Below are 18002 nucleotides of genomic sequence, written 5' to 3' on the forward strand. Positions count from 1 at the left end.
ATACCTACATACATACATACATACATACATACATACGTTAAATGGATTCAATTTCAGAGTGCAACCCGTTATTGTACACACCTACATGGCCAAAGTAGACTCTACGTAAGAGTGTAACCAGTTTTTAAAAAAAAATGGAACTGATTCAATTTAAGAGTACAACCCGTTTTTTACACAACTATATAGCCAAAAAAGATTGAATATCAGACATAGGACTATAACCCGTTTTTGCACACGTATAAATACCTTATATGTATTAAATTTAAGAGTGTAACCCGTTTTGGTACACACCTTTATACAGAAGAGATTCAATTCAAGTGTGCAACCCGCTTTTGTACACATCTATATTCACTCAGGGAAGAACCGTTTGCTGATGTTGTAAGAACTCGTGGTTCAACCCTTTTGCTACTTTTGTATTTATACTATGATAATATAATGTTATAAATGTGTAAAAAAAAAGAGCAATAAAATATGTTTAAATCAAAAAAAAAATCTATATTCACTTGATACATACAATTTAAGAGTACAACCCGTTTTTTGCACCTTATATGGATTAAATTTAAGAGTGTAACCCGTTTTTGTACACACCATTATACAGTAGAGATTCAATTCAAGAGTGCAACCCGCTTTTGTACACATATATATTCACTCGATACATACAATTTAAGAGTGCAACCCGATTTTGCACACTTATTTATACCGTGTATAGATTAGATTAAAGAATGCAACCTGTTTTTGTCCAAACATAAATTAAATTAACAGTTCAAAACAGTGTAACCTGTTTTTGTATACATCTATATACACTTGATGCAAGCAATTTAAGAGTGCAACCCGTTTTTACACACGTATAAATAGCTTATATGGATTAAATTTAAGAGTGTAACCCGTTTTTGTACACACCTTTATACAGTAGAGATTCAATTCAAGAGTGCAACCCACTTTTGTACACATCTATATTAACTCGATACATACAATTTATGAGTACAACCCGTTTTTTGCACACGTATAACTACCGTATATAGATTAAGTTTAAGAATGCAACCTGTTTTTGTACATACATAAACACCTTAATTAAAATAAATTCAACAGTGTAACCCGTTTTTGGAAATACATATATACCTTGAATGGCTTCATTTAAAGAGTGCAACCCTTTTTGTACGCATCTATATAGCCTGATTAGATTCTTAATAAGAGTGTAACCCGTTTTTGCACACAACTTTATACCATAAAAACAAATAATTTAACAGTGTTACCCGTTTTTGTACACATCTATATTCACTTTAAGAATGCAACCCGTTTTTGCACACGTACAAATACCTTATATAGATTAAATTTAAGAATGCAACCCGTTTTTGTACCCACCTATATAGCCAAAAAAATTATATATAAGACATAAGACTGTAACCCGATTTTGCACACACCTATATACCCCAAATATATTCTAGCAACAGTGTAACCCGTTTTTGTACATACACACATAAGTTAAATGGATTCAATTTCAGAGTGCAACCCGTTATTGTAGCTACATGGCCAAAATAGACTCTACGTAAGAGAGTGTAACCCGTTTTTGCACACATAAATTAATACATTGAATCGATTCAATTTAAGAGTGCAACCCGTTTTTGTACACACCTATATAGCCAAAAAAAGAATTGCATATCAGACATAGGACTGTAACCCGTTTTTGCACACACCTATTTACCGAAAGAGATTCAGTTAAGAGTGTAACCCGTTTTTGCACAAAACATGCAAACGTTAAAATGGATTCAATTTCAGAGGTGCAACACCGTTTTTGTACACATGCTACAGATGGCCAGATAAAGGGGTCTACGTAAGAAGTGTTACCAGCCGTTTTTCGCACACACACAAATTCATTGCATTGATTCAATTTAAGAGTGCAACCTGTTTTTATACACACCTATATAGCCAAAAGAATTGTATGTAAGAGAGTAACACGTTTTTGCTCACACCTTAGTACCGTAAAGAGATTCAATGCAAGAGTGCAACCCATTTTTGCATACTTATAAATACCATATATAGATTAGATTTAAGAATGCAACCTGTTTTTGTACATACATCAAGACGTTATTTAGAAAAAACTAAAGAGTGTAACCCGTTTTTGCATACACATTATGGCTTCATTTTAAGAGTACAACCCGTTTTCGTACGTATCTATATGGCCACAATAGATTCTTTATAAGACTGCTACACATCTACGTACCCTAAAAGCATTGAATTTAACAATGTAACCTGTTTTTGTACACATCTATATAATAGATTTTATGCCCACATAAAATAATTTATGTCATTGTTCTGTCCCTATACTCATTACTGTACAGAATATTACGGGTCAGGTTTTTAGCCGTTACGGGTCAGGTTTTAGCCAAGTACGTCTTAGCCAATCGATATCAAGACTTAAATCATGTGATGTTAATTAACCAATGATTACATTAGATCTATCACAAAGAAATAATTTTGGCTAGGAATGATTCTCGCCTTTCTGTTTACTAAAATTTATCTATTTTTGAAGTCATAAGCTTTATTTAAAGTGAACTAATTACGTATTACTATGAACAGTTATCTTATTAATCTGCTGGGAGCGAATTTTAGGGACGGTGTCCCCCGTTTCATATTCAATTTCGTGACGAAAATGGCAATTCATTTCACGGCAACACGGGCAGGATATCGTAACAGGATACAATTTATTATCAAATGAACATTTCTACATTCGTTATTAAATTTCACCTCATTTGAGACTCGGGAATTTAGACAGAACGATTGTAATCTACGACATATTTTTGTAGAAATGCAACTTTTTTGGGAGCTTTGAAAGTTTGAGACATCATCAGTCGGGAAACGGGTACGTTACGATACCGAAATCAACTTGATTTCGGTAAAGTTACCGAAATCAACTTTTCATTACCGAAATCAACTCGTAAAAACCAGACTAGTTAAAATATTGCTATTATTTCTTCATTATTTGATGAAAAATAATGAAATAGACTTTCAGTTAATAAAATCTATTGAAAATATTTTATTTTAATGATTTTATTAACAAAAATGTAATTATTGAGTTACTTCCCTTTGTTCTAAACAACCCGTTATGTGTTTAGCATTACCGAAATCAGCTGTGAAGTTTAAATTATGTATATAATTAGTACATAATAGATTAGATAACTCTAGTAGAGCTCTATTTTATAGACATATTTCTGTTTTTAAGTTTCAACCATATCTAAATATTATCAATGTTGAACGGTTTTGTAATGATCTCACTAGGTTAAGAGTATCATCTCATAGATTACACATAGAATCAGGTAGATGAACTAAACAAATAGTAAACCTTTAAATGATAGAAAATATTTTTCATGTAATGTCTTAGAAGACGAATACCATTTCATATTAGAATGCAATGTATATAATGATTTAAGAAAAAGTCTGATACCGCCATATTAGCATGTTATATATCTGCACGTGATTGTCGTGCATAACAATTTTCTAATCAAATCGTATTTTTAAAAAGATATGATCGGACTATGATGGGGAAAAAAAACTCTGTAATATGAGTTAAAGATATTTATAATTTTTGTACATGTTTATGTTTTATGAAGAAAAAATATCCAACTTTAACCGGGAGTTTATGATTATCTATTATAAATATGAATACATATATATAATTCGACTGCTCTAAAAATGTTCCATAAAGATTGTATAATGTATCAGGCAGTAAAATTGGAAATTGAAAAGTTTGTGTCTTTCTTTTATTGAACAGTTAAACTATATATTAACAAATCGCTAACATATGTTATGGGGACTCTTTATCATAATATTTTTAAATTTTAGTCATTTATTTAAATGTTTATTACGACATAAACAGATGGCTCATTATAATCTTTTATCTTCTGGACCAAAATAAAGCAAGGGAATACTTGGTCGGAGCAGTTGATAGACAAGGTTGACCAATTGCCACTCATTTTCACTGGGCAATCAGAAACTGCGCGAGCAATCCGGAAAATCTGAAGAAACTTCTGAAGAATATTACCTCACATTATAAAAATGAGCACAGCGATTGTCACCAAACATCCAGATGCAAAAAAGATCCTAACTATGAACCTTCAAGGACAGTCATTACTGACCCAAAAGCAGAAAAAATGTTACAGACTGTCATTGAAAAGTCCGTGATTTATAAATCTCCCCAAGACTATATACTGGCTAGGGACACATCATACGTGGAATCGTTCAATAATGTGATGAACATCTTCCAGGACAAGAGGATTGCATTCAGTGATGACACATATCAAGTCCGGTCAATGCTAAGTGTTCTGCACTGGAATCACAATGTTGACCGGGATCATACATCAGTATGGAATCCAAAAGATCCACGAGCACCACGCAGGCAACGTGGTAAAAAGAATTACAAGCCTTACAACTACAACTACAGAGGCCAAATCTGGAATAAATATATGGATACTATCTACCGGCCGCGCAGAGTAAGACAACAACATAGGCAATAAATAAAACAATATACATTGTATTCAAACTAATGGATCATAAGTGATTTGTACATATTATGTGAAAATAATGATAGGTTTTGTGTACACTGTTTCCTAATAGAGTTCATTGAAAGTGAAAATGAAACAAACATTTAATATTTTTAACTTTACTTTTCATAACCATAATTTAGTTCACCAGAATTCAAAAAAATAAGTTTTGTTTCCCAAAAAAATAAAAGAGTCAAGTGGACAAACAGATAAATGTAAGTTACATTTTTTCTATATACAAGGCATTTCTAAACAATTAGTATTTACTGTTTGTATATACTGACTATCACCGATTTTCATAAATTATACACTTCATTGTAAAATATGTAATTGCAATATACATCCTGACAGCACTGCTATTACCTTTTCATCAAATTGTAAAATCATTATCCCCCCAATAAATACACAACTTCTTTATCTCTCCTGAATGCTGAACTCTCCTATACTATTGCAGACCACATGTTTATATTTACAAGCATGCTGACCTCAGGTCATGATAATAAAACCCCGCCTCTTGTACCTAATATGCTTAATGGCCATCCGTACGGATATCTGAGTTCACATTCCCCGGCCTTTAACATACATTGTATGCCAACTGTACCTCCTGTCTTAATTACTTTACACCTTACTTTATACAGTAATACACAACATGTCAAATCGTACAAGTAACAACATTTCATAATTGAAATTTGTCAGTATAAAGTGTTCAATTTTTTCCATCATATAAATATATACCAGTCATACCATAAATTTATGCTGTTTACAGATATGAAATTTAAAATGATTTTAAATCGACCAACATAAAATCATGACTTAACACTTTTTCAATAAGTAGGATATGTAGTTAAGTATCCGGGACATCAAAAATTGCATACATTTTTGGAACAACTGATATGCAATTTGGTAATAATTATATCAAAGCACCTTGTCTCATATACCGAAATGTTTTCTACGGAAACGTATATAGCGACCACCCCTATATGTTAGTTAAAACAGATCTTTTGACAATTTATTTAATATAAAATTATATTTTTACCAGCTAACTAGATCTGAAATATTTATACTATAAAACTATAAAAAAAAGTCTTTTGATATATATTTTATAGGGATGGTCGCTATACGTCATTTTATATTAAACTGTAATGTACTTTTTGTCTTAATGGAGACAAGCAGCTTTAATTTCATGTAAAATAATTATGTCTAATTATGTTGTTTGGACACTTTAAAGTTTCCATACGCCGATGTTTATTAAATGATTGAGGTGAACGAGTATGTTATGTCAACTAACACCTCCATTGTCCGAGCACGTGTATGCTTGCTCCTTATTAGTAAAGGTGTTATGATGAATGGCTACCGCTACGTCTTTTTATTTTAATCAAATCATAATCATTGGATTTAAATTAAGTACTGTGATAATTTCCAATCAACTATTTCTGAAATTCATGCAAATTATTTAGGGGTTGTTCTCATCTTTGAAATGAAATCTGATTTGATTTCGGTAATGCAACACATTAATAACAAGGGAAGTAATCATGATATAATATACATATCCATCTATAACATCATCATTTTTATAATTAAATATTAGTTTCCTTTGTTTTTGGTTCAGTTTGTATGGCTTTATATTAATTAATTAAACAAGATCTATTAAAATGTTTATGTTAACTTTTACAAGCCGATTTCGGTATGGTAACATATATTTCGGTTCGTGACAAATCAGGGAATAATCTTGAAATTTAGTTATTTGTTTCTAATTTCATTATTAATAGTTATTTCAAACTGATTTTTTGCATGAAAGTCAAACTTAACCTATTGTAATATATTATAATGAAAAAAATATAATAAAACGCTTAATTGTGATTTTATAAGTTGATTTCGGTAATGAAAAGTTGATTTCGGTAACTTTACCGAAATCAAGTTGATTTCGGTATCGTAACGTACCGCAACAGTTGTGCCGGCCTTTGGACACTGTTGGAACTAATGACATTTACAAATCAGAATTTATCCACAAAACGTTGCTCGTCATATTACAGATACCATACTATTTACGAGTCCTGAAAGTTACCATTGTTCAACAGTTCAAGTTTTGTACAGATGCCAAAACAAACATAAACGATCATACTTATGGCGAATAAATGGTTCATGGTTGACATGTCTAAACAACATTTACCTGTTTACACCAGATGGATGCCACCTGTTTACTCTGATCAGCTACGTCTCCTCAATGAGATAAGAACAGCAGCTTGGTCGCCGCCCCGAAGCATTTCATTTGTCAGACAATTTCAAAAGATAAGTATTTTGTTTACTATGTCTTTAAGTTATATTGTACTAAAGTCAGTATTTTACTGCATTGTCTGCCTGCCCTGTTATACAAACTATGAACAGATGAAGTCTAGGTTTGTTGCTTTGTCTTAACAAATTAATATAATAAGCTTTGATTATGACTCGAAGTAGATCTACTTAATGAATTTATCAGTGAGTAAATTTCTTTATATTTATAATATATAAGGTTATTCATTGCCGGGTTTGTTGTTGGTCATCAATTATTCTCCTAATGATAATGTACAAGAATGCAGTATTAATCAGACATAATTTTTCCTGGACACATAATTGAAATTCTATATTAGTCATGTTAGTTATCACTTATTTCCAATTCATTTACAGTTCACACAAACTTCTAATTAGAGTAGATAATAGTACATTTTCTGATTTTCTGCTAGTCTACTATACATTTGTACACACATCATCGAATTACGGACAGGGCGGACCGTGAGACAGGGCGGACCGTACCAGGGCGGACCGTGACTCGAGACTAGGCGGACCATATTTTGGGACAGGGCGGACCGTCACTCGAGACGAGGCGGACCGTGATTTAAAAAAGTATTTATATGTGGATTTATGTAATAAAAGTATTAAATTATTGATGTTTTTGTTCTTCGTATTAATATTTTTATATTTTTTTTATAAAAGTAAAAATATAAAATTAGTTTTAAAAGTTCATGTGTAATTGTATATTAATTTGCTGATTGGACGATGTAATTAAGACAAAACACGAAACACTTATGATATAAACTAGATTACAGTAGTATTATAAAAATAAGTATGATGATTAAGTATCAATTAAAATATAATTGTGTTTTGTTTTTATCAGCTGTGATTAAAACAGAAAATGTTTGGCATAAGAAAAAACTGTTAAAAAGTTAACATCGTTCACCGAATGGCATTAATCAACAGGCCGTTAATCAACAGTAGGTGATAATTGCTTTTGACTAAATTAATTTGTTTGCATTTTATATTAAATTTGATTGAAAACACAAGTATATAAGCTAGCCAAAAACTTCAGGAAATCACAAATCACTTGTAACCTTTACTGCGTAACAATGCCAAAAAATCCTTGTGTACACTGTGACAGAGGTGTGTATTCCAACCACCGAGCCGTTGAGTGTGATTCTTGTCATAGATGGCAGCATTTACTGTGTGGAAATACAGGTAAGAAAAATAACAATAATTTGAATGTTTAATATTATTATCATACATTTCAATAAAATATAATTTCATACATTTCAATGAAATATAATTTTTAAAGTTTTTTCAATGATTTATTGTATAAATGATATACTTTATTAAATTAAATAACATTACATGTTTTTATTACATCTTTAATAATTGTGTTTTGCTTTGTTTCAGGTATTAGTGTAAAGGACTACAGAAAAGCCGTCCACGATGGTAGTGACTTGCCATTTACGTGTATTCAATGCTCGCCAGATGTTGATGAACATATCAGAACTCCAGATAAATCCACCAACAATGCTGAAAGAAATGAACAATTAAGTGTATCCTTAGAAATCCCGGTAGTGAACAACACATCTTCAGATATTTATGACATCGAATATTCCAGAAGTGAAACAATGGACTATAGTTCTGACTCCGATTATGACGTGACCAGAAACATACGGGACATGGCTATGGATCCACCAGAAACGTAAGCATTAGAATTATAATGATGATCATTTTAATCTTAAAATAAATATCGTTATATTTTAGTATATTTGTTGCCAGTAATTGTTGCCCGATTCATTAAATAAACGATCCGTTATGAAGACAATAGGCATATTTTAAAATAGTTATTTATTTAGTCATCTATATTTAAAAATAATTAAATGTCTTGCTTTAATTTCAGAACATTTACAGACGCCGAGACGGTTCAAGAGGTTCCAGTGAATTCGCCGATCGAGTACGAAATCGTCAACAATGGTTCCCTTGGTGGGAAACCGAAGCTAGTGTCATCAGAGGGGTATTCATTTGTGAAGAAACGGACATTTTCGAATGGTACAATCGACTGGAGATGTAGTGTTCGCCACAAAGGAAGCGGTTGTCTAGCCACAATTAAAGAACTCAACGGTGTATATCGTATAACGGGACAGCCACATAACCACGCCTCAAAGCCCGGTCTGAACACTGCGGTTCAATTCAAAAGTGAAGTAAGTGATTAATTTTAATTAATAGTTTAATTTAATTAATTAAGTATTTTAAAAAGTTATTATATATTTCTATACCTTCCCCTTATTGCATTAATAAGTAAACTTAAAATATTGTCTTGTTAAATACATACAAATGTTTCTTAAAATATAAACGTGCACTTACTTTATTTTCAGCTGAAAGAAGTCTCCAAGACAAAACTATTTGAGTCAGCATCCAATATAGTGTCAGACATCTCTAGAAAGCATCAGACAGCCGATCAACCTCCGTTTTCAAGACCAAGTCAGACGAGTCTTTTGAAACTATGTAACAGGGCCAGACAAAAACTGAGACCAGAAGAACCAGTAACAACAGATTTTGAAGTAATTAAATAATATACTTATACTATACTATACGATTGCATTTACTCGTACAATAATTTCTGAAATGTAACGTTAACATTTAGTTCATTTTAACATTTATATTTATCTATGTAACAAAATTATTACATATTTTGCAGGTAGATGAGCAGTTCTTGGAGAATTTGGGTGAACGATTTCATTGTGTGAGAATACCAGCAAGAGAATGAAGATATGTCATTTACGCTACAGACTGTCAATTGGACCTTCTTCAACAAGCCAAGACATGGTATATAGATGGAACATTCAAGGTCGTCCGCAAGCCGTTTTAGCAACTGTTTTCAATTCAAGCATTCTTAAAGTCTGGGGAAAATGTCAAAAAAGTCGGCAAGAAGAGACGAGATTATAAGAAGGTAATATTATTACGTTTTCTTTTTGCATTTCTTTTTAATGAACCAGTAAAAAAATATTTCTTTTATTGGAAAATCCTTGAATACAATGTTAACAAAGTATCTTTAAAGTAATTATATTTATACGTCTTTATTCATTGATAAAATCTTTATTAAATTAATTACATGAACGAATTTTTACATTGCAGATTTTTCAAGCTGTGCTAAGGTTAATGCCTTCAACAAATGTGGAGAAGTTTGTGTTAGATTTCGAGATTGGGCTGTGGCAGGGGTAAAGAGATGCTTTCCAAGCGCCGCAATACAGGGGTGTGCCTTTCATTTTGGACAAGCTTTGTGGCATAAAGCTCAAGAGTTGGGGTTACAGGTAAAACATAATAAAACATTATTTTAAAGCTTTGTATAATTTTAAACCAATTTTACATTTCTCTACAAAAATATTATTGTCACTTAAATAAGTTTTATAAAAAATTATAAATGTAATAAAATAAAAAAAACACATTTAGATGTTATGGTCAATAAACTTTTCTTTCTTTTACAGAGTGCTTACAGCAACAATGATAAGGTATATAAACTGATGAGGAAGACATTCGCGCTCCCACTGCTGCCACATGAAGATATTGAGAAGACATTCGATAAGCTACAGAGTCAAAATACCGACGAAACCTTAGGCCAGTAATTTGAATATATCAAATCAACATGGATCAACAGTGACATCTGGAGCCCTGAAAATTGGTCCGTCTTCGGGTGTTCTATCAGAACTAACAATGACGTTGAAGGTTGGCATGCTCGTCTTAACAGACGTGCTGTCAAGGGTAACCTACCCTTCTACTTGTTAACTACTCTATTGTTCCAGGAAGCCTGTGACATACCTATGATCTACAAACTGGTGAAAGAATCCAAACTTAGAAGAATTCAGCGAAAGTCCACAAGAACCATACAATCTAAATTAATGAAGCTATGGACAGAATATTCCAATAAGACTCTTTCAACAAAGAAATTTCTTGACAGTTGTGCCAGACTTTACGGTCCTGTATAAGGAAAGAAGTGCTGTGTGTATATATAAATTTATAAAATGAATGTTCAATGTATGTGAATATATTTGATGTTTTGAAATGTTACATGTTCATCATTCCGTTTCCGTATATCTATATCATGTCATGTCATTTTATCTTGTATTGGTATTGTAAATAATGTGTCTCTTCTCGTCTGTGATGTAAAATTTGTATATAAACTCGTCATTCCTCATCATTGTGTGTATTGTAATACTTGTGTTTATTGTTTAATAAATTCTATTTCAGTGTTCTTTTTATTTAATGTGTCTGTGCTTAATATGTAAATTTTAATAAAAATGTTTTGGACTTTAAATATGTCACATTTTTTGTTATTGTGTTTTATTGCAAATACTTTTTATGTGATGTAATTCGTTATCATTGTTATTTCGTGTATTGTACATAAAAATATATATGTTTTTATGTGTCTTATTGTTTAATAAAGTTAAAATTTTAGCAGCGTTAGCGTCTTATACAAACAACGACATTGTAATATCCCGATAATTGGTCAATTATCACCTGCGTAAGTCGACGCAGTTACAAATACTTTCTCGAAAAAAGTATTCTACTCTAATATATATGTTACATATGTCACTTTGAATTAAAATATTAATACGAAGAACAAAAACATCAATAATTTAATACTTTTATTACATTTATCCACATATAAATACTTTTTTAAATCACGGTCCGCCTCGTCTCGAGTCTCGTCCCAAAATATGGTCCGCCTAGTCTCAAGTCATGGTCCGCCCTGGTACGGTCCGCACTGTCTCACGGTCCGCCCTGTCCTGCAGTCACATCATCATAGCAGTATTATTTAGCAACATGTTAAGTAACAGTCCAGATTGGAGCGATTTAGCCTTATTTCTTTTTAATTTTACATATTTTTTGTTGACTCCAACTAAATACAGTAAGTGTGATTTAGTTTATAATTTCCATACATTCATGTTTCACTGTTTTGTTTGTTTTTTTTTTTCAGTCATTGAATTTAAGATTCAAAATTACTGTTCTGAATTCTAATTTTGAATTTATTCTACTATACACTTAATCAAATTTTCTTTAAATTTACACTGACCTGAACTAATTTTCACTGGCCTAGGACCAGTGTTAAATTCTATGACTGGTTTTACAACAGTTTAAACACGATTACAACACAAGGTTAGTTTACAGTCCGTGTTAGTTGCATTTATACATATTCTAGTATACATGGCTTAATATATAGTTTTATGTCTGCGGGTCTTAGTGAACATTTAGTACACATTTTCAACACAATATAGTTGACGATCCATGTGAGTGTGATTTTGTTTATAATTATACGCATCGTATGATAAATGACTTGGTTTATAATCCATGTCTGCTTTATAAAGTTTACAGTTCGCACATAGTTTTATAATACATGTACATGTAAGTGTGATTTTGTTTACAATTCGCACACATCCCATGATACATGGCTCCGGTTATAGACCATGTCTTAGTGATTAAGTTTACCGATGATACACATGGTTTAGTTTACACGCATATTTTCTACACATGGTTTAGTTTACACTCCTGGTGAGTGTGATTGAGTTTAGAGTTCTCGCATATCCAATTATACATTGCTTAAGTTTATAGACAATGTCTGTGTGATTTAGTTTACAGTTCACGCCTAATTTCTACACATGGTTAGTTTACAGTCCATGTGAGTGTGATTTAGTTTACAGTTCACACTTATCATATTATACATGGCTTAGTTTAAAGTCCATGTCTGCCTGATTTAGTTTACAGTTCACGCCTATTTACACATGGTTTAGTTTACAGTCCATGTGAGTGTGCTTTAGTTTACAGTTCACACATATCCTATTATACATGGTTTAGTTTAAAGCCCATGTCTGCGTGATTTAATTTACAGTTCACACTTATTTATTCACACATGGTTTAGTTTACAGTCAGTGCGAGTGTGATTTAGTTGATAGTTCACTCATAATTATCCTATCAGAATTAATTTAATAATCAATTACATTTCATACATTTAGTCTACCTTAATGACAAAATAATTCATATTTTTCAGATGAAACGGCCACAAATTCTCCTTACACCTGTTATTCAGGTCCACAACAAGGAAAAGCCAAATACCAAGAATGTCCAGTAAATCCTGCAAAAACCAAGACTAGTCGAGGGAGCAATCATTATCGTTGAATTAATAGTGCAAGCGGACCTGGGACCTAAGACAATGCTTTCATCAGTACATTAGCAGCCTTTCATTACATGTTTCATAGTTTTCAAGGTTGAGTCAGATAATGAATAAACTGATGTTGGCATACATGTTTTACACAGCTTCAAGGAAATTCATATTTATTGCCCAAGACAGTTGAAATAACATAAGAAGTAATGGTATTCAGATTGCTGAGCTAATAATTACACCTTTTATAAACCAGAAATAGATTCTGTACTTGTCTTGTCATCTTGGTTTAGTTACACGCCTTGCTATTCTTTCAACATACCATTATTGTACTAGGCATTGCTTAGTTTACACGCTTTGCCATTTGTTTGTCTGTACTTGTCAGCTTGGCTTAGTTTACACGCCTTGCTATTATTTCAGCATACCATTGCTGTATTAGGCATTGCTTAGTTGACACGCTTTGCCATTTGTTTGTCTGTACTGGTCGGCTTGGCTTAGTTTACACGCCTTGCTATTATTCAGCATACCCTTGCTGTATTAGGCATTGCTTAGTTGACACGCTTTGCCATTTGTTTGTCTGTACTTGTCAGCTTGGCTTAGTTTACACGCCTTGCTATTATTTCAGCATATCATTGCTGTATTAGGCATTGCTTAGTTGACACGCTTTGCCATTTGTTTGTCTGTACTGGTCAGCTTGGCTTAGTTTACACGCCTTGCTATTATTTCAGCATACCATTGCTGTATTAGGCATTGCTTAGTTGACACGCTTTGCCATTTGTTTGTCTGTACTGGTCGGCTTGGCTTAGTTTACACGCCTTGCTATTATTTCAGCATACCCTTGCTGTATTAGGCATTGCTTAGTTGACACGCTTTGCCATTTGTTTGTCTGTACTGGTCAGCTTGGCTTAGTTTACACGCCTTGATATTATTTCAGCATACCATTGCTGTATTAGGCATTGCTTAGTTGACGCGATTTGCCTTCATTCATAAATTTTAATAGTGTGCATTGCTTAGTTTAAATGCTTTGCAATTTGTTTTCAAGTCTCAAATTATGTACTGTCTTGTCAGCTTGGCTTAGTTTATTTTATCCATTCTGCACGGCTGATGCTTTAATTTGATATGAAATTGGATTTTAATTGTACATGGATACATTGTTACATCATGCCAGAAGTTCTTTTTCAAATTAATCATGTATGGGAACCCTACTAGCCCGCGCAAGAAAAATGTCCAATATCTAGTCAGGAACGACAGCCTTTATAAAAGGCCGCGGGAGATTTCCACATCATGTCTTAAATACATAAGTTTTTAATTAATCTAGGTTACAGTTTTACACTTTAATTTTTCGTAATTTAAGATCTGTCGGTATAAGGCAGCAGATCTTTATATATAGAAAAAGCAGTGAATTTCAGCAAACTGAGTGCCATTACAATCTTTTAAATTACTGACAGTTTAAGGCTGCAGTACGTTATACATACTGTAGGTTACAGTTTTCCACTTTTATTTTGGTAATTTATGATCTGTCGGTATAAGGCAGCAGTTCTTTAGATATTATAAAAAAGACAGTGAATTAATGCAAACTGAGTGTCATTACAATCTTTCAAATAACTGACAGTTCAAGGCTGCAGTTTTCTCCTTGCTGACGGTGCAAGGCTGAAGTTTATTTCTTTCGTGCCATAATAATGTGTATGACGGTATTCCTATTCATGTATATCTTGTGGCAGATATGCACAATTTGGCTTCATAAAGGTTTTATAAATCTGACAGTACAAGGCTGCAGGTTTCTTAATTAATCATACATATAATTTCAGATTGTGTTCATGCTACTGCATGATATTAATATCACTAGTTGAATGGATTTATGTAAATGTTAAAAGTACATTTGTACTGAAGGTTTTTATGTATTATTGTAGAAATGTTTACATTCACATCTTGTTCAAAGGTCTTGTTACTTTATAATTTTTTGGAAGAGTCTAGTCTTGTATAGAAACTTTTTCTATTTATCCTTACTTAATACATTAATTTATATTTTTCATGCAACAATCATATAATGAACAAATTAACATTAGACACGTCAGACTCACATGTATTTAGGTCAAATGCATAAATAAGGTTTAATTAGATATTTTACAATTTTGATTTCAATTCTACATTAGGTCTTAACTGATAATTGGAAAAATGTATAGCGAACAAATTGACATTTACATCTATTTTGGTTTAATGCATTTTAAAGGTTTAACGAATAAATGATTCAAAAGAATTGGCATATCCGCTAGGACTTACGCAAATTGAAGATACTAACTGAAATTCAATGTCACATACCTTACATAGGAGATGTGTATGTTTAAATGTCTAAGGTGCCACGCACTGTTGACATACTCCAGTCTATGCATTTAAAATTTTAATTTACAATCTACTAGCCCAAATTCAGTTTTGAATTCATACTACTATATATTTAACTAAATTTTTGTATATTTTTCACTTCATGAACTAGTTTCACAGGCTAGGGGCCTGTGCTAACTTTGATGATGCAACTTGGAAGCCATGGCCATGCAATTTTGGCTGTTCACCATTGAAGGATATCTGGTTGCTGATACAATAATAATCCATTCCTAATTTCTAATTTAAAAAAGAATTTTTTCTAGTTTCATTGTTATTGATGACTAGTATATCTTGTAACAATTTTCCATTACACATAGTTTGAAACTATAAATTTGATTCATACCTCTATTTGTTACAATCAGTTTAGACGTTGAAACAGTCCGGATAATGCATACTGTCAGATGTCTCAATAATACATATATAATGTAATTGTTATAAGTATTTTCACAGCTAATTATTTGGTCTATTAACTCAGTTGCTGGTTTACAATAGCATATCCTGTAATGTGCCTGACAGTTTAAGGCTGCAGTCCACATATATTTAAAGAACAAGTCAGGATCCATTTAAATGTTAGACATTAATTCTACACATATTATAATATTGTCATTAGATATATGATTTGTCGTAACATTTTTGTCCTAACATGACTTGATTAAATTAATGGTAACTTCGGCAAATTTAGCCCCTCTGTTTCAATCCTTATTACAGGTCAAGCTCATCCCTAGTCAAGTCTCCCTGGGTGGCGGAAGGTTCCCTTTGTGGCGGTTTTTACCTCCCAGTTTGGTTATTTCGATACAAATATGTACATGCCATGTTTGTTATTATGTAACATTTGTCATGTTTGTTATTATGTAACATTTGTCATTTATGGCATTTAATAAATGCCCTATTTCATTCAACCTAAGTGTTTTGTTTTATCTCATACCAAACAAGTTCGTCTTGCCAGTTATATTTGCTTGACCTGGACAATACATAAAATAGATTTTATGCCCACATAAAATAATTTATGTCATTGTTCTGTCCCTATACTCATTACTGTACAGAATATTACGGGTCAGGTTTTTAGCCGTTACGGGTCAGGTTTTAGCCAAGTACGTCTTAGCCAATCGATATCAAGACTTAAATCATGTGATGTTAATTAACCAATGATTACATTAGATCTATCACAAAGAAATAATTTTGGCGAGGAATGATTCTCGCCTTTCTGTTTACTAAAATCCACCTCCTCCAACTCCATCCTCCTCTTTCAATTTTTGATGTTGATATAAATACCATTTCATTTATTCTTAATGAATCAGTTGTTTCACTTATTGTTTATCTCAATTATTTGTGCAACTATTCATGAGATACACTATATATATATATATAATATTATGTATATTGTTCATGCAAAGATTTATAAAACTAGTCGATGTTATATTATCTCTTTCAAATATTTTTCTATTTGTTGTCATAAATACTTATGATATAGTCATATGTTATACACTTTTTAATGTATAGAATGTTTAAACTATTTTCCAAGGATGGAGCCCTACATCAAGTGGTACTAGACACAAGATAAAAGGGCACAGGTTTCCAAACTATGGTTTTTCCTGGGCGAGTCGACCACGATTTGGAAAATATTTATTTTTTCTGGTCAATTATTCTATATATACTTGATGCAAGCAATTTAAGAGTCCAACCCGTTTTTACACACGTATAAATACCTTATATGGATTAAATTTAAGAGTGTAACCCGTTTTTGTACACACCATTATACAGTAGAGATTCAATTCAAGAGTGCAACCCGCTTTTGTACACATATATATTCACTCGATACATACAATTTAAGAGTGCAACCCGTTTTTGCACACTTATTTATACCGTGTATAGATTAGATTAAAGAATGCAACCTGTTTTTGTCCAAACATAAATTAAATTAACAGTTCAAAACAGTGTAACCTGTTTTTGTATACATCTATATACACTTGATGCAAGCAATTTAAGAGTGCAACCCGTTTTTACACACGTATAAATACCTTATATGGATTAAATTTAAGAGTGTAACCCGTTTTTGTACACACCTTTATACAGTAGAGATTCAATTCAAGAGTGCAACCCGCTTTTGTACACATCTATATTCACTTGATACATACAATTTAAGAGTGCAACCCGTTTTTGCACACGTATAAATACCGTATATAGATTATGTTTAAGAATGCAACCTGTTTTTGTACATACATAAACACGTTAATAAGAATAAATTCAACAGTGTAACCCGTTTTTGCACATACATATATACCTTGAATGGCTTCATTTTAAGAGTGCAACCCTTTTTTGTATGCATCTATATAGCCTGATTAGATTCTTTATAAGAGTGTTACCCGTTTTTGCAAACAACTATATACTCTAAAAACAAATAATTTAACAGTGTAACCCGTTTTTGTACACATCTATATTCACTTGATATATGCACTTTAAGAATGCAACCCATTTTTGCACACGTACAAATACCTTATATAGATTAAATTTAAGAATGCAACCCGTTTTTGTACCCACCTATATAGCCAAAAAAAGATTGTATATAAGACATAAGACTGTAACCCAAAGATATTCTATTAACAGTGTAACCCGTTTTTGTACATACACACATACGTTAAATGGATTCAATT

General features: G+C 32.1%; 1 protein-coding gene and 1 long non-coding RNA gene across 3 annotated transcripts in view; both read left to right on the plus strand.

Annotated features, from left to right (window-relative positions):
• Positions 1-16250, plus strand: part of LOC132743002 (uncharacterized) — a 127037-nt gene extending 110787 nt beyond the window's left edge. The window contains exon 2 of the long non-coding RNA XR_009627514.1: positions 14598-16250. This is a non-coding gene — a long non-coding RNA (uncharacterized LOC132743002). The remainder of the gene's footprint in view (positions 1-14597) is intronic.
• On the plus strand, positions 7292-9800 carry LOC132743001 (uncharacterized). Of its 2 annotated transcripts, XM_060731509.1 has the most exons (6): positions 7292-7418; positions 7882-8027; positions 8226-8520; positions 8719-9019; positions 9194-9379; positions 9517-9800. In XM_060731509.1, exons 2-6 carry the CDS (start codon positions 7919-7921, stop codon positions 9583-9585), a joined length of 960 nt encoding a protein of 319 aa, XP_060587492.1. In that variant the 5' UTR covers positions 7292-7418; positions 7882-7918; the 3' UTR covers positions 9586-9800. The 2 variants fall into 2 exon arrangements, with proteins under 2 accessions (XP_060587492.1, XP_060587491.1); XM_060731508.1 differs by having other exon boundaries at positions 7292-8027.
• Positions 16251-18002: the final 1752 nt, after the last annotated feature.

This window comes from Ruditapes philippinarum, unplaced genomic scaffold, assembly GCF_026571515.1.
Source record: "Ruditapes philippinarum isolate M1 unplaced genomic scaffold, ASM2657151v2 ctg933_1_1_1_1, whole genome shotgun sequence".
NCBI classification, from domain to species: domain Eukaryota; kingdom Metazoa; phylum Mollusca; class Bivalvia; order Venerida; family Veneridae; genus Ruditapes; species Ruditapes philippinarum.